Raw genomic sequence first — 17,928 nt, forward strand, 5'->3', positions numbered from 1 at the left:
ATAGGAAAAGGTTGACATTGTACTCATTTAAATAAGGGTCTCGTCCCAGGGAGAGTCGAGCAAATAATAGACTTTATTCAGAAAGAAAGACCCAAGAGAAAACGTCTTTGCGATCAAATATACTTGGGTCAAGAAGAGTCCTCGAGTATCTGATCTTCTATCGTTCGAAAAAGATGAGAAGGTTGTGTCGAATCTAATAATTCCTTGGAGGCGATGTCGCCTGGGAGTAGAAACAACGCGATGGCCTTACAATCTCATTAAAAAAATGAGCTTGAGAAAATCTTCTGCCGTTACATGCGACAAATCGCAAGTTGCAAGCTTTTAAATATTTGAAACATTTAAACGATCGACCCGAAGCACTCTGTGTACCGGACCAGCGCAGACCAGAAAATCAGTTTTATAATTACATGAAAATATAAATGATCGATATATTGATCTATTCGCTGCAGGAAAAGATAGACAATTTTGTTTAAAAGTGCAGGAAGAAACGGCATTAAAGAATGATGAAACAGAAATCGTTTTCTGTTTTTAGAAAGTTACTTGTAAGTTTAATTAAAAATCTTTCTCGCCTATCGCGAAGGTACAACGCTCACCCGTTATATGTTACGTGTCCGCGCCAAATAGGAAAGAAATACCTTGGAAAAGCTTCGCTGTAATATCAGTTATCAAGCGTGTAGCGTGACTAGAAATTAATATGAAGTATTGAAAAACTTTTGATCGAATTTGCATGAATGGGAGCGGAATTATTATGATCGGTAAAAGTTATATTTTGCTGGCTAAACGGAAACTGGTGGGAAGGCCGGTAGGAAGACTGCTAGCGCGTCGTGTGACCTTGTTTAATCGATAAATCATATTTTTATATTTTTATATAACTGGTTCTTCTTGCTCTACTCTCGCCTCGTGATATATTTTTTATATTTTCAGACTATCAATTCCATCGAAGTGACTAGTTTATTTTTACCACTGACTCGCGATACTCGATATATAAATATATAGGTTTATTTAAATATCAAATTTAATGTTTCGAGTCTGAAATTTTTATTCGTTAAAATTTGGGGCTTCGCGGAAACATTTCATGCAAATTCAACCGGTCGAAAGGAGGCTAACTTTAGTCTTCTCGTCGCATCGAGTCAAATTGGTACGTTTTACTAAACTGGAACTTCTTTGCGCAGCTCCATAGGATAGAATACGTGCACAGTCGACATTTGATCTACCGCGACATCAAGCCGGAGAACTTCCTGATAGGACGATGCACAAACAAACGAGAGGTTATACACATCATCGACTTCGGACTGGCTAAAGAATACGTATGCCAAGAGACGAACAAGCATATACCTTATCGAGAACACAAAAGCCTGACGGGCACGGCGCGTTATATGAGCATCAACACGCACCTGGGAAAAGGTAACTTGCATCGCGTCGTGTTCAAATTACAGCGACAGAATATAACTAACATTACGTCAGACCGTCTGCAAACATTTTCGAAAACTTCCAAGAAACTTTTAAGGGGTACGTCTGGTTCGAAACTCGAGAAAAGTTTACATTTCCCTTCAAGAAACTATCAGATGCTTCGATTTCAAAGTTACGTGAATTTCCTCGAGCATGATAATTAATTTTGATCGAAGCAACATACGGTGGAGCTGGGTCGAAACCGTTTGTACGCGAATTATAATTTATAGTCGACGCGTACGCCTTTGTTTTATAAATATTATTATTATTATTTGTTTTCAAACTGGGCAGACCCCTTGAGCGAATCGCGATGTTAAATCCTTGGCGTCTGTCGTCCGCGGTGCACTGGCCGGCTAGAGTTTCCGGTCCGTAATTCAATCGCGAGCAAATTGTTGCGTCCACGAAGAAAAACGAGAAACGGCAACCGGATTCTATTAAATCGTCTTTCTTAACGTTGTTCGATCGGTGGCGTAAATATTTCACAGGAAAAATGCGGTCTGCGTCGAAGCCGCGTAAACGATCGTGCAAACGCGCTATGCGGAACGCACTCGAGACATCGTTTTCGTCGAGAATCTTCTTCTCGATCGTCTGGGGACGAACCTTTTTTGAGAAATTGTCGAGACAGGAGACAAAGGAGTTGCTCGTTTGTTAGCAAGGAAAACGTAGCACCTAGTTAGGGTTTAACGGTGACGAGAGATGCGTTCTGGGCAGCGCGTTGCACGGCGTGGGAACGGGGGGCACGTTTGAAACGAGTCCGTGAACAACGCGAAAAACTGTTTTTTCTCGGCAAACAGAGCAGAGCAGAAGAGACGATCTGGAAGCGTTGGGGCACATGTTCATGTACTTCCTGCGCGGCAGCCTGCCGTGGCAAGGTCTGAAGGCGAACACGCTGAAGGAACGATATCAAAAGATCGGCGACACGAAGCGGAACACGCCAATCGATGTTCTCTGCGACGGGCATCCCGAGGAAATGGCCACGTATCTGCGATACGTACGCAGACTGGACTTCTTCGAGATGCCCGACTACGAATACATGCGGAAGCTGTTCAGCGATCTCGCTGAGAAGCGCGGTTTCGTCAACGACGACGAGTTCGACTGGACCGGGAAGACGATGGTGTGTGATCCATTGTTGAAGTGATCGACCGTTAGATCACGTTCTTTTTTATTTCTGCGCAATGCATGCAAGAGAACCGAAGAGAGAAAATTGTAGGAGAATTGCCGATGGTCAGGGACGAATCGCACGTATCGCAAGAGTCGATATCGAAAACCGTCTTCGTCGGAGGTTTCCTTCTCGATCGAGTTTAATGTTTACGTTCACGGTGAACGCAATGTACGACGATGTTGGAGACCGTTGTGTTGGATCATGAAAATTAAAAGATATTTAACAACGAGATTGTCTTTCGATCCATCTCGTTCGGATTACGCGCTTTTGACGATCGTACGTTAGGGTGGTCCTTGTTTCTATTACTTTGGTCTCACGATCCCTCGTGGTTCTAATACATAACAAACTACCTTTCTTGTATCTTTATATTAAATACGATGCTCAATGGTTGTTAGACTGTACTGGAACAACAAGTGTGTGTACCTTTGGTAGATCACATCAAATGGAGATCAGAGCCGTAAATGATAACGTTTGTATGTATTGTAACCGTTCTCGCGGTAGTGAGACCGAAAAGTTTGTCAAGAAAATTACGACCATCGATGGATAAAGGACCACCCTGATGTGCGCAATAGTTTGTTTGTAGTTGAAACTCCGAGGTATCGTCTCTTCGGGGTAAGTAAGTCGCCCTGAATGTACCATCAACGTCGTCACTCTGGTAACACGGTATTTCACTAACTTTTAACGTTTGCATGCTGCCCCCACACTGTATCTGTAGCCAGAAAACTTCGAACAACTTAAAGCTCTGAGGATGGCTCCTCCCTCTCACATTGGGAAGACCAAGTCCGACGAGGTGGGTGACATTACGCAGGCCTCTGACACGCGTGTCCAAGACAATTCCTATCGATGCTACTCTCTGTTAAACAGACTTTCTGTTAATAGTAAAAAAAAAAAAAAAAAAACAGGATGAGGCTGCTGCACCGGGTATATAGTTTGCCACAGAGAGGCGTAATCGCGCTCGAAGAGTTGCTCGTAAAGTGCACGGAACGATACTGGGAGCTTATCGACTTTTATTTCGTCGAGCGTAAAAATCTTATTTCTCTTCTGAAACGCGATATCTCGTTCCCGACCGAGATTCGCATCTACGCCTGCCTGAATATTGCACGAAAGTTGTACGGCATTTATTATGAGCGCACTCCGCTTCCTCTCTTTTGTTAAACTGTTTAATTTACACTCTCCGTAAGGCCGTTTCACGCATTATTTATGATAGTCTTGTTGCTAGAGCATGTCGATCGATAAGACCTTTCTATTTTAATTCTAAGAAGCTTGTAGTTCTATAAAAGGAAAAGAAAAAGAATTATATAATTTAACGTATCCTTAGCTTATTGAATCGTAATTCTAAATGCCGTATACTCCAAACATTACTTCTTACATATACCAATCGAATTAACTTAATTGGATGCTTTCTTTTTGCAGACGATATATATATATGTGTTAATTGTAATATATTGTGTAATTTAATTTCGTCACTTAAAGAGAATATAGAGTTTGTCCCCTTCGGTTAGAAGAGCTGTGTTCGAAATAACAATGCCCAATGTTACCGTCGTTTGTTTCGTTCTTGGTTCCACGTATGTTACATGAAATTCATATATCCGTAGACCCACGCGCCCGAGAAGTTTATCGTCTAAATATAATATTTGCGTTTCGTTTCCAGACAACGCCTGTCGGATCGTTGCAAACAGGACAAGAGGTTATCGTATCGCCGAATCGTGATCGGCATCCCTACAAGGTACGTTGCCCACGTACATTTCTACATTTTTGTTTTCATTTGAACAGAGCATGAATGTGTGAAGCTTAATTATATTTCGAGTAACCGCATGAAAATTCACGTCATTAGTACCTGGATAGATTTTTTTTTCTTTTTTTTTTTAAATTGTATCGATGAAAACATTAATGACTGCGGATGGAGAACCGCGAAATCGGTTACGGAAGTTGTCGAAGCGTCCATCTTGAATGGTTCTAAAACGAATGGGTAAATAAATAATTTTGTTTCTTTGCGAAACACGGGAATCCTCGGTGTGTAGGAATGCGATGATTTTGAGGACGATGTAGTCCTCATATTGGATGAGGTTCACATCGAAATGCAAGGCACCTATGTAAGCCACAAAAATTTTGTAATTCGTTGATCTTGCTTCTTCATGCATGTTTTTATCTTATCGAAGATATTCGAATCGATGATTCGAGGTTTATGGTTACCGTGCAGATAACTCGACGTCCTTGAAACGTAGAAAACACCGCGTCCATCGAATCATGATTTCTCTCCCATTTTATGCATTAAATTTGTTTCTTTTCATAATTAGAAAACTCCCTGTATCTCTTAGCCCTTTTGTTAATACCATTCTACGGATAGTTTTCAACCTCGACGCGAATTTCACAAGATAAACTATCGATTTCGAGTTGAAACACATACGTGAAGAAGCGCCGTAGAACAAAGTGTACTTAAAATCCCTGTTGGCAGTCCTCTAGTATTTCTATCTAGTATTTACGATACTAGTTAACGTAGTTAGTTACGTAGTCCGTACACATTAGGTATTTTTCGATCAAGACCGTTTATTAGCATCTGTACATATTGTATACATCGATATCACGTACCTATTTAAATATATTCGAAAGGTCGCACCGCCGTATCGAGCTGAAAATAGAAATATCATTCGCGATACGATAATTTACGTTTCGGGGAAAAAGAAAGCAGGATTCATCATGAAACATTTTACAAAGTGTTCTTTAATTTATTTATTTTTTTATTGTATTGGCTAACGCGTTGAAATTTGGACATTCTCGTGCTTGTTCCTTTAGGATGTGACAGGTGCAGGGGTGGGCGGAGAGGGCGGTAAGGGGGTGGGCACCACGTGGCCAGATACTTTGAAGCAATCAGGAGCTGGTGGTACATTGACACCTGCTGATAGGCACGGTTCAGTACAGGTGAGTGGACCTTGCGATCATTTGGCCCGCCAATGTCTGGTGACGTTTGTCCGTTCGAAGATCGTTCTCTTTTCTCTGTTCTGTATCGTGTCCACATCGATACCGTTTGCTCGAGAGAGAACCTCGAGACACGGTTTACATCTTGTTATCGACTATTTGACCATAACTCGTTTCGTTCGTTCGCTGTTAACGTGGAAACGATTTTGTACGAGCGATTGTTGACAGAAATTAGACGCCATATTGGTCGATAAACATGTCCATAATCTGTTCGTGATTGTTCTTTACGTTTATCTTCACTTTCCTCTACAATAAATTAGCCTCCATCAACAAATTGGTATTCTTGATTTTCGTTTTATTTTGGTCTCTATAATCTCCCATTAAAATTTTTCCTAGGGATGGCCGAACACCCTGTATAATTTTCTATCACGTTCTCATATAAAAGCTCGAGTACTATACGAAAGTGAAATCTGCAAAGAAACGTTCGAACGCGGTTAAAATTGCAAACGCATTTTCCTTGTTTGATAGACAAAGCCTATGGATTATGGTCAGTTAGGCGTCTATACGAGTTGGTTTGTTGCAGCATGTTGACATTGTTTCGTTGATCGATTTACCACTGATTTTTCACCACCACTAATCCAGCACCATCGTGTACGCGTTTGTATAATTTTCGCGTGACACGCGCGTTTTCTGTTTTAGTTTTTATTTTAACAGTAAATTGTTAATCAAGTTAATTGGTTGTATCGCGCTTTAGAGTTTCGTTGCGTTTGTATTAACAACTCCTCATGAATATAAAGTGCCGCTTGTTTCACGTAAATTATGGTCTTATACCTCCATATATATATATATATATATATACATATATATAGTTATGTATCTCGTGTCGTTAGTCTCGTAGAGTATTTTGAATATATTTTAACTTCACGGTGTACAAAGTCTCATCGATCGTTACATTTTCCAGTAATTAAACGTATAATTTCGCCTTTATGTAAGTCAATGTTTGCGTCTGTTTCTGTATAATGTCGCTCACAATGATTTGTCGTGTATTTAGGTGGTGTCCTCGACGAATGGGGAATTAGCGAACGATGATCCCACTGCAGGACATTCGAATACTCCAATTACAGCACCTCAGGAAGTGGACATGGTCGACGAAACCAAGTTAGTATTACAATCAGTCTAATTTCTCGTACAATCAAGATATTAATCAAGACACGTTGTTTCTGTTTTACAAGTAAATTTCTTCACCTTCGCTTTGACAAACAAGATTCATGACAATTACAAAAGACTAACGCTTTTGATCAGGGATCGAAAGAAATAGTTGCACATTTATTTTTTAGAAGCTCTCTGAATGTTTCTTCAACTCCTGTTTCTGATATACAGGGTGTCTTACTCATCTAACGTCTTAAATATTTCACAGGAATGTTATTTAAATGAGATATTTATGGTACTGACACCCTGTGTATTATATAACTATTGCATGTTTGTGTGTTTTACTTATGTGACTCATAGCAAAACTATAATATAAATGAACTATTCTAAAACGTTAATTTTGAAATACTGTACACTAACACGGTAGAAAGTTAGCAGTAATGCACATATTATACACGGGACAGAAAGTATTAGGCGCTCAAGGTAATTCTGTGGTTATCCCCCACCAAACCGATTACCTACACCCATCTTACCCATTTGGGCAACCTTACCATAGCGTTTAACCACCCTTATCATATTCCTGACGCTATCATTACTCTATTGTGGGGGAAGTGTTGTTTAAATAAAAAACAAATCACATTGAAAATAATAAATTTATAACGAGGAAAGTGATTTTTATCGGACAATACTTTCCGCTCCAAAGTGACAACACCGTTCTCTGTTACGATAAATTTTTATACTCGTCGATTGTATCTTTTGCATGATATATGTTAAATCTGCTGTCTATCCTATTTCAGACACAGACCTTTGCCAACAAAAAAATGTTGTCGCGGATGTGGAAAGATCCTACGCCGAAGTTCACACTCCCATCATACATCCACCGTTAATCCTAGACAAATCCTCGAACTTGGTTCGATATTCCAGTACAAGTGGCCATTACAGAGTTTCCTATTATGTAACATAAAAGCGAAATATAATATTAGATAATCATCGTTACATACTAAGTTACGTGTATCGGTCGGAATGGTATTTCCCCTCGCGCACGGAGGTACTGATAGACAGATTTGGGCTAATTTTATTTCCGCGTAACGAACGCAAATTTTCGACTCGTTTGTAAACCAACTGCCGTTTGCGTTTCATTAATACATTCATTCAAAAGATTTCTTTTATGTAATAGGTCATATTTTTTATACAAAGAGTAATAACATTGCGTTTCGTTATGGAGTTACTAGTTGAACTTATAAGTAAGACTTGTCTAACAAATCTAACAAAGTACACAGTTCATTCGATTTTATTCGTTAGCTTAAAGTAAAGAATTTGAATACGGAAGCATACTAAGTCCTCGATTTACTTGGTTCCACTGTTCTGGAGATTTCTGTATAGGAAAAGGAAGTATTTACATAAGTAAATAATCGTGTAATTCAGGCGAATGTATGTGCAAAATATGAAAAAGAAATAAAATACTAATATAGCACCGAGTTCTTCTTTTTTTTAAACAGGTAAGTGTTACATTGTTTCTGTTCAGTTATTTTATTCGAATAGGATATTTATCGTAGCTCAGAGTTTTCAAGAGATCATAACCGTTGTTAAAAGTGATAAAATAATTGTTTGAAAATATTTTCAAGAATATTCTACTGGTAAGTTCGACAAGATCGTCCCCTCCGTGGGATTTCTATAATTAATCAAATTAATCTGTACATATTGAAAAGTAAGTTCAACTTGGTACCAATTACGACTAGTATAAAGTACACTAATCCATGTAATTTGAGGACTTATTATATTCGAATTGGATTATCGAACACGGAAAAATTGGAAAAGCCATCCCAGCCCTGCTACGTCCACGGAAACGCCGCCATTCATTTCCTGTCCATCCTTCCAGTATACTCGACGCGCACGATTCATGTCATCGACTCTGCATCTGGACTCTGCACACTGTGTTATTAACCATTCTAGCCGAATTTCAGTATAGAGAAAGACAAGCCTCTCGATTTACCACGCCGCTTTTGGAATGCCTTCCTCCTTGTCGTGCTGCATGTTGGTGTTCTAGCAGTAAGGCGATCGAAAGAAGACGACTCTAAGTCCTATTAGTGTTTGCTTTATTTACAGATGCTGTTGCTTCTTCAAACGGAAGAAGAAGAAAAGTGGAAGGCAAAAGTGACTGTTCTCGTCGTTCTCAAGGTGGCACTACAGTGCGTGTGTAACAGTGAGGATGAAGTTTGGAAGGAACGTGTCGCCGCGGCAGTGCGAATCGGTAAACACGACGGGACCACCACGGCCAGAGAAGCTGCGGCCGATCCGGGAAGGAAGGCCGCCGTTACCTTGCCACGTGCCGGAAGTCGGACCGCTTCTTGAGATTCGGTGCTGCACACCATCGTCACGATGACACGCCCGTAGCCGTCGCCACCGTTATCAAATTAAACCACCACTCAGCCATCATTATTACTGCTATTATTATTACTATTATTATCATTATTATTGTCACGATTAACTTTTGCTCTTCTTCCTTTCCTTCTTACGTTTATTATTATTATTATCACGATTATTGTATTATTATTTTATTATTATTATCGTCTATGATTATCATTGTCATATCTCGTCTACGATCATCGTTTATGGATCAACATTGTTGTTAACGATACACTTGTAAACTCGTCACCGTTGACTGAGGACCGTTCGGGGCCGTCGTCGTCGGTCCCGACATACGTTCAGTACTGGCAACGTCCAGTGTCCACTACCAACATAACCGTAAGAAGTAAGGAATTGACGTGCCGATGGTGAAAGAACGCGTTTGTGCCTACGACACTATTAATCATGTACCGCCGGCTGGCAATCTTTGAACAACACGCCGATTACTGCGAAATGTGTTACGATACGTATATTAAATCGTAAATGAATTGAAGCTGAGATCTCATTTCACTCTTAAAGTCCCGGACAACGAGCGCGTACCGTGTGTACTCCTGCTTGTGTCGAGTTTCAACGACGCTCGTGTAGTCTGATCGTGATTGGAAAAAAGGCATGAAACTGAAAGTAAGCACTCGACAAAGTAACAAAATTTGTGGATCGCGCAGGGCAGTCGGATCGAATCGTGATCGACGTATCGTTTCGTAAACCTTGAATTTTGTTTTCCCGTGTTAGATCTTGCCGCCTATTTTTTAAGTACGGAACCAATTATATAGTAAAAGGGGTCGGCAAACTATATTTTAACATAGCCAAACAAAAATATTAAACTTCACAGGTAATATCGAGGAAAGTGTCTGATTGTGCAGGATGTGCCGAACTTGAGTTCATTCAACTCTATCAAGAATTCCTAGGATACATGAAGGTATAGTAAAAAATATAAAATCTTTTGTTTCGCAACTTTTTTAATCTTGCTATCCTGGTAGTTCGCCGACTCCTGGATCGATGAGTTCGTTCAACGGAGGATGGATTTTACTTCATTTAATTTCATCATCTGTAGAGTACGCGAAGCAATCGTAAACAGTATTAACGCTATCGATAAGTAACCGCGAAGATCGTGCTGGATCGTGCTCATCATAATCTTAGTTGATTAATCTTTATTTTACGCAACCATTTTTTACGCCTACACTGCCGGTCGTTGCTCTATGCAAGTGCACGATTATACTCGAAGTCACTACGCTGTATTATAATGTATCGAAAAACGTTTCGCTACGGAGGCTTACCGTATACTTCTTTCATCGGGCGCGCAAGCTTCGTATCGTCGAAATTGAAAGTCACAAACTAAAAGAAAAAAAAAAGAAAAAAAAAATGAAGAAAATGAAAAAAAAAAAAGAAAAATAAAGGAACACGATTTCAAACAGACCAGTTTCGGTTTCATGCCTTCCGCGAAACGATCGCGTGGAAAGCGTAATAGATCGCAGAATTCAAGCTACACTTCACATAACATATCGAAAGAGAATTTAAAAAAAAAAAAAAGAAAAAAACACGTAAAGAGTTTTCAACTGTAGATGCTAATCGTCTACCGTGAAAATTTCGTAGTACGATGTAGATGTCGAGACAAATTATACACACGTATATCGATACAACTGATCCGTGTTCTATCAAGGATCCGAGGGGGAGAATCGATTTTCTCGGGTTTAAATTGTCGTTTAAGAGCGAACCCGCTAGTTTCGAACAAATTTTCTTTTTATTCGTGGAACACGTTTGTTAACGAACACAATTAACTAAGAGTGTAACGAATAGAGAACCAAAGTATGCCTGTAATTGATTATACATCTATGTAGCACTGATTTTAAAGCAATGAAAAACTAAGAAACAGAATTTCCTTCGAACGAAACGCCAGACAGACGTAAATAGTATTGGATTTGAGTCGAAAAAAAAAAGAAAATATGTAAAAATGAACGTGATACCGAATGCAGTCCTGTGAACTTACTTGGAGGCGTGGAGAACTTCGTCGAGGACTTGTTTAATACGTTATTTCCAGAAAGTTATAAAAAGAGGAGCGTTACGAAGTGATATATGTATATGTATAGAAATCCCTGTGGATGTTCTCGATATGCACTCGAGCAATGAAGAGATACTTAACGCGAATATGCGCGCGAAGCTGATGACAAAGGAGAAAAGGATCTTGTCAGCTCTGTCGATTAAACGATCAAGTAAAAGAGCGTATGGTTCGTCGACGGTACGACGTTTTGTTACAAATTTCCGACACGGTTCGCCCCTAGTGACGGAAGTTAGACATTTAGATGAATCGTTTCGCTCTCGAATCGTTAAAAATTTTTCGTCGGTGAATTCGCGCCCATCTAACGTTCGTTCGTTTGCAGACTGATTAACGATAAAGCGTCTTTTTCGGAAACACCATAATTTCACGATACGTATTATCAACATACGCAATATAGATATTAAGATAAAGGAATTCCCCCCGAGATGTTGAAGTTCTGCACGCAAATTATGTCAAATTCTCACAAAACGTCCTTTCGTTCTTCGTTGTACCGTTTACACGAAGATTGAAAACTACACGCAATGAACTATAGATGAACATTGTCCATATCTCTAAATATTACCAATTACGTATTACGCATAGATGTACAAGAAAGTTACTATTCGAAAGTAAATGCATGTATCATCCATAAGTATATCAGTAGTTGCAGGAGTAAATATGCTATCGTTAGACTGATAAATGGCAATGACGATAACGAACGAGGAAACTGTCGCGATGATGTGTTGCGTCTCGTTAGATAATTGTCGTCCGATAAAAGTGAAAAAAATATGACGGAACAAATTGTAAACGTTAATCGATGTGTAATAGCTATTTCATCGTAGAATAAAATCTCGGTCCACCCGGTGGTAGTAACTACGGCCCCCTCCCAGTGGCCACGAATTTGTAACAAAACGAACGATCGGCTCGAAAAGCGTCCGTTTAATCGACTAGCCAGCAGAGATGTTTTTCTTCTTGCAGGAGTATGTTAACGGCGGTGTAAACGACAGACAGACGATGAGCGTTAAAATGTGTCGTGTTCGAAGGTCCGAACTTTTGCTAGTCTGGCCAACGATTGCGTACCACTCCCGAGGCATACAAATGTACCGTGTTAGCGTACCGTGAGTGCCCGTATATGTTGTATCCACTATTTAAATGACCAAGAACATCCGACGACGAAACGATCTGATGTACTTAGCGTATCATGGATTCGACGAAACGTGCATCGAGCGTTGTCGCGCGCTTCTTCGTCCGCGAACGACACATTAAATTATCGGTCGTCGGGTGTCTTGATGTAATACGCTTAAACAGAGATACGAGCTGAAAAAAAACCATTAAACTCTGTGAATTTTCTCTCTCGTTATACCTGTATCTTCCCACTGGATACGCGACCGAGAGTATTGTTCCTTTTGTAAGCTTGCCAGCGCAAGTAATCGTCGAACAATCGGACGTTAACGTTTGTATTACAGTGGCGGGAAGGGGAGAATGAGAAGCGCGAAAGTGTCGAAGAGAGAGTGGACCGCGGGAATGTGAACCAAGAGAGAGAGACGGAGAGAAAGCGGGAGAAAGACGGAAGGAATGATGTAGAGCAGGGCTGACGAACTGACGAAACGCGAACCCCTACTCCTACTTTTCTGTTTCGCACAAGCGCGGAAGAACTATCCCTGCTATGTTTGCTTTGTGACGTTGGGACGAAGGCTAGCTGGGGACCTAACTTAGTGAGGAACTTGATGGTGGGAGAATCGGTTGGCTGGTAGTGAAACTCTCGTGGCTCTCGACCGGAGAAGAAGTTCGTTATCCCTGTTATAAAGTGAGAAAAACGAGAAAGGGTAAGACAAAAGCGGTAGGACCGTCGTTCTCCGGTGTACATGTGTATTCGTGCGAGAAAAGAATGAATCTTTTATGTTACACGAATGCTTAAGCTACTGTCCCTTGAGTTTTTTTATTTTTGTCGACGATAAGCATTGATCTCCTGACGGATAACGTACACGCATACCATCTATACACACCTCTTACCGGGACACACGCATACACAAACAATTCCGCGATTAGGGTACACAGTGAGAAGCATGACCGAACCAATAACAGCGTGTTTCATGAAAATAAACATAATTAACGCGTTGCTAGCGGTCATGATTTACTTAAATGATTTCGTAACTTTTAAAACGTTGGAATGTTAGGATGCAAGCTCTGTCCATGTAAACAAACATGGCTACCTTTCCCTTCTATCGGTGCTGTGAAAAACTGAGTCTACAAATTTTCATTATTATAGACGAATAAACAAACATGTAAAGTATTATGGAAGCGTATTTGCGTTAAAGCATGTAGTTGCTGATTCATTTATGCTGCTTACTGTATATCATTTGATGAATTCCAAATTTGAGGAGCAGTGTCTCCTCGAAGAGAGAAAGAGGAGGAGTGATCGAGTGAGCAAGAGATGACGAGTGATTTTAATGAATACGAGAGCCTCTGTATATCGCTACTTTGCCACGAATCGTTGGCGCAATTATGCTGCAACTACGTTGCAATTTAGCTTGTAGTTTTTTAGTCGATTTTTCAACCATCACCGATTTTTAAATACAACACGACTGACTGCTGGTTAAGTATGGTTGTGAGCGAACAAGAACGTAGGAACGTTTTCCAATACGATCCAGGATATCATCATTCTTGAACTTAAATTTCATTTCCATTTTTATTTGTGGTTTTTTTTATTCATTCTTGTACTCCGTACAGATAGCAATGGCGAGATTGTCGATTTATCGATGAAACGGTGATTCAGTTCGAAAGCGATTATTTGTATATTTGTAAATTGGTGCGAATAGATCGAACTAAATTGAACGTATGCATATATGTGTCTTTCATTTCCTTGCTCTCAATAAGTTATGACAAAAATAATCGTTAGTTTTTCGAAAAATTTAACGCGATTATTCTGTTTAGTGATAACTGTCTTCTTTGAAACTGTTTCTTTCGTCTCTGCCTATCTCCTGTGCATATACGATATGCATGAAATAGTATTTTTCCTAACTATTTCAGTGTATCTCTAGCTAGCTTTTATTGTAAAGCAAGGAAACTTGTAATTGAATTTTGATTGTTTGAATGTGTCTGCTTCGGAATGTGGGCAACACTTATTAAAAACGCATTCAAACTATAAATGCTGGGTCGTGCTTTTATAGTGAATTTTTGGCGGGATAATGTTACTCTGTGTACGTGATTTAGATATTCGATTAATGTACGAATTTTGATTATTATTAATTACTATTATTACCATTATTATTATTATTAATGTTATTATTATTGTTTTTCTAGCATGTATTCGTTGCTAAAGGATTTTACGTAGCTTGTGTTCAATGATTATTTGCCACTTGTATGGAATTGGCAGCTCACGCGCATTACGATAGTGTGCCCCATGTATAATGAGTGTGTTTGACGACGTTATAGACATTTTGAGAAGTTTATCGATATAGCGACGAGACGTTGTGCTATGTGAAACAGAAACAAAATCGGAGACGGTTAATTTTTTGTAAATAGAAATTATTAGAATGGACAGAAGTACGCACACGGAGACACGAAAGGTTAGGAAATAAAGAAATGTCAGATATGTCAGGGAGATTGTATCAGCTTCAAATTATATATACGTATTCATATACATACAACTATATCAATAATGGCGATTAATAAGCTACGTTATTACTACAGTAATCAATACTGTCGCACCAACGGCCGCGACCGACTAATTTTATTACCACGTAATCGTAACGATGCCAGTGAGAAAGTGGGCGTGTTCTTTACGGCGAAATTGGACAAAGAAGCATGAGATCGTAATTATTCTACTTGCTAATTTATAGAGACAATTCAACGGTGTCCATTATGCTTCGAAGTGTTTTGTCCATTTCGTACATGTCTACAAACACAAACAGACAGATGTCCGAAGTTTTTGCGAGGATATACTATTATTAACGAGAACGAAATTGTTCACTTTTAACGTGCTTTTTTGTTATAATTAGTGGATTCGTTTTCTTTCCACTTGTGAAACCTATAATCTAATGAACTATTAAAGACGAAAAAAAATTAATGTACATAGAAATTAAATTTGTTTGAGTACTATTCCGATCGATTCTGTGTTTATGAAAATAAACAAGCGTAAGGACTACGAAGGCGGAGAGCGGTTTACATGCTGACGATGAAAAACACGAGACTGAAAAATCACGCCGGACCATAACAAATTAAATGCGTTGAATTCGCGTAATATAAACAACATTAATACGAATTATGAAACGAAACACGGTTTTCATTAGTTTTGTCAACAAATGTGCACCTCTCTCCCCTATATATACTACATTTCTATCGTACTTGTAAGCTGTGATTGAAATCCTATCTTTTAACTTGTAATCACTGGCTTACAAACTGTTATTTAACAACTTTATGTTTGCGTATATATGAAATCGTCATAAGAATGACGTTTTTATATATACACGTACATATATATTAAAAAAAACCGTCTCATAAAACTGCTTTAAATAGAACTGAAAAAGACATTGAAAGTGCGCGGAAATCTGTTTCTGTAAATATGTGTTGTGCCTGTGCACTTAGAAAAACAAGAGATGAGTACTACCTGAATGTCTTGTATGTTTCTATTTTGGTTTATGCAATTTTGGTTATACCTCTACCTTTCAAGCTTGTTTTGCCTTCTTTTTCTACGTATGTTCAAGAAAAATTGTTCCCAAAATTTCAGGTTATATTAACATGCAGTAAATAGAAGAAATACAACAAATCTGATTTTTAAGTCTTTTATTTTGTTGCAAAATATCTCTTTCTCTACATAATTTCGATTTAAAAAATACTGTACAATTTGTTACAGTTACTTTTTAAACACATTTTACAATTATTTCAGTCTTCATAGGTGCAAAAATAAAAAAAAAATTTTACTATAGAAACGGGCATATTTATAACGAAAATAATATAGATAAGGAAGATACAGACTTTCATTGAATCATTTTCACAGACTTTCACACCACACATTTAATTTAATATAAAATTATACAAAAATTGAACAAAACTGCAGTTCCAATAAATATTAACAAGAAGTTACAAATAATTTTGTACTTTAAGCAAACCAAGTTAAAATATAAAATTTCATGTTACACTTTCTTTGAATTCTGCATAGTAATATTGCGTTTAAGACATAATAAAAACAAGCATACATAAATAATCTGTTAATGTAGAATCATAGTATTGGGACTTTATTTAGCTCTACTTGTTTCTGCATTTTCATTTCCATTTATATTTTCTTTATTATTTTGTGACTTTTTTAAAATTCCCTCCATAGTGATTAAATCTCTATGGTTTGCTAATAAATCTAATAGAAACGGTTTGTCTATTAGTTTGTTAGAAGGAGGAATCAAATTTACTATAAGTTTTTTCATTAAATTTATTTTCTGTAATAGCATCATTGCCTTTTTTTTATGCCTAAAGAAAACAAATTTAACAAAAAATAAAGTAAAAATATCATTTGCAAATTGTTATATATACATATATCTATAAACTTACTGTGCTACTTCAGGATTTGTTTCTTGTAATTTTTGGCTAAGTAACTCCTCTTCTGTCTTTAAAAATTTTTGATAATCAAATAGTGCATTCTGACACTGAATCTTCAAGTCCAATTGCTTTTGCAATGAATCTTGTATAGCTGCTTGTAGTAACATACTTTTATCATTAAGAATATATAATTGACACAAGAGAGCACAAATTTTCCTAAAACAGTATTAAAGTTGTTCAATTTCAATTGTTCAAAGGTTTAGAAGTTTTTAATTTCTTTGCTTCAGCATTTTAACAAAATGTTTCATTTTTATTTTTAAGCTTAAATTATTTCTGAATTCTCAATTCTGTTGCTCTTCTTACTTTTGCATATTTTGGTCACCCTCTTTTGCTTCTAGAATAGCTTGAATAGCTTCTATGTGAAGACAAAGTTTAAATGCTTTGTTAGTTATATGAAAATTTGCTGTCTCTTCGTGCAAATGTGTTATTGTACGTTCCATATCTTCTTCAAATTCATTATCTGTTGCTTTTGAAGCAGTAGCAGATTCATGATGTGTTTTAAGCATTATTAATCTGGCATTTAAAAATTGTAACAATTCTCGCATATTCGAGATTCTTTCCTCTATAGGTGTATACTCATCTAAGGAGACAGCTCCAACAGGAAAATTGGAAACACTTTTATTCAAGCTTTTGATAGCGCGTGATAAATTTTCAAATTCTGACATTTTGGGGACATTTACACTGTTTTATTCGACAATAAGTCTTTTCACTAGTTTCGATACTATTTTTAAAGTCGATTTTATCCATTTAGAACCATTGTTAGATTTATTTTACTAAACCGAGAAATATCGTATTGTCATAACTACATTTCACAATGACGAGAGACATTATTTTTGCATTACAAAGGATAAAATAAACATATAAAAAGTTACTGTATTGAAATATTTTTTCGCGATACTTTTTTCGAAAATTATACACAAGTGTAAATAAGAAGGTTAAATCTAGGAGTATATAAGTTTGTATGATAGGAATCGCAATGTTGAAAACGTTCCTAGACTTACACGATTGGTCGTTCATATAGTGATTTTGTAATTGGACAGTGTAGCGAAATAGTTACATTTTATAGAGCAGTTATTTCTAGGCTGTACTATTGGCCAATGTGGCTACTATCGTAACAGCGGACTAATGAGATTCTAACCACGCGAAGCAGTCGTATCTTCTATAATTTACTTGGTTTGTGGTTTGTACGCCTCAAACAAATTTTAAACCTACTGAAGATAAA

At 37.9% G+C, this 17,928-nt stretch overlaps 2 protein-coding genes across 12 annotated transcripts in view; one reads left to right on the forward strand and one right to left on the reverse strand.

The window, feature by feature from the left end:
- Gish (casein kinase I gish) overlaps nucleotides 1–15,916 on the forward strand; it is a 79,244-nt gene extending 63,328 nt beyond the window's left edge. The window contains exons 5-11 of one of the 11 annotated variants that reach the window (XM_076764044.1): nucleotides 1,173–1,404; nucleotides 2,244–2,563; nucleotides 3,327–3,401; nucleotides 4,263–4,337; nucleotides 5,405–5,530; nucleotides 6,579–6,685; nucleotides 7,474–8,734. In XM_076764044.1, the coding sequence (XP_076620159.1) occupies nucleotides 1,173–1,404; nucleotides 2,244–2,563; nucleotides 3,327–3,401; nucleotides 4,263–4,337; nucleotides 5,405–5,530; nucleotides 6,579–6,685; nucleotides 7,474–7,663 (1,125 nt within the window). In that variant the 3' untranslated portion in view covers nucleotides 7,664–8,734. Of the gene's footprint in view, nucleotides 1–1,172; nucleotides 1,405–2,243; nucleotides 2,564–3,326; nucleotides 3,402–4,262; nucleotides 4,338–4,632; nucleotides 4,705–5,404; nucleotides 5,531–6,578; nucleotides 6,686–7,473; nucleotides 8,735–8,764 lie in introns of those variants that run through there. The other 10 variants (XM_076764038.1, XM_076764039.1, XM_076764036.1 and 7 more) reach the window with 10 other exon arrangements.
- Nucleotides 15,885–17,634, reverse strand: LOC143341265 (uncharacterized). The gene is made up of 3 exons (XM_076764071.1): nucleotides 17,010–17,634; nucleotides 16,659–16,862; nucleotides 15,885–16,577 (listed from the first exon to the last, which is right to left on the reverse strand). Exons 1-3 carry the CDS (start codon nucleotides 17,369–17,371, stop codon nucleotides 16,352–16,354), a joined length of 792 nt encoding a protein of 263 aa, XP_076620186.1. The 5' UTR covers nucleotides 17,372–17,634; the 3' UTR covers nucleotides 15,885–16,351.
- Between the last annotated feature and the right edge of the window lie 294 nt (nucleotides 17,635–17,928).

The sequence above is a fragment of the Colletes latitarsis genome, chromosome 4 (genome assembly GCF_051014445.1).
Source record: "Colletes latitarsis isolate SP2378_abdomen chromosome 4, iyColLati1, whole genome shotgun sequence".
In the NCBI taxonomy this organism is placed as follows: Eukaryota; Metazoa; Arthropoda; class Insecta; order Hymenoptera; family Colletidae; genus Colletes; species Colletes latitarsis.

Bases quoted from the DNA above. Each gene is read 5' to 3' on its own strand.
- LOC143341265 (XM_076764071.1), bottom strand. From the start codon at position 17,371: ATGTCAGAATTTGAAAATTTATCACGCGCTATCAAAAGCTTGAATAAA. The intron at 16,863-17,009 runs GTAAGAAGAGCA...ATACTGTTTTAG, and splicing joins GGTGACCAAAATATGCAAAA to GAAAATTTGTGCTCTCTTGT. The intron at 16,578-16,658 runs GTAAGTTTATAG...TGTTTTCTTTAG, and splicing joins ACAAATCCTGAAGTAGCACA to GCATAAAAAAAAGGCAATGA.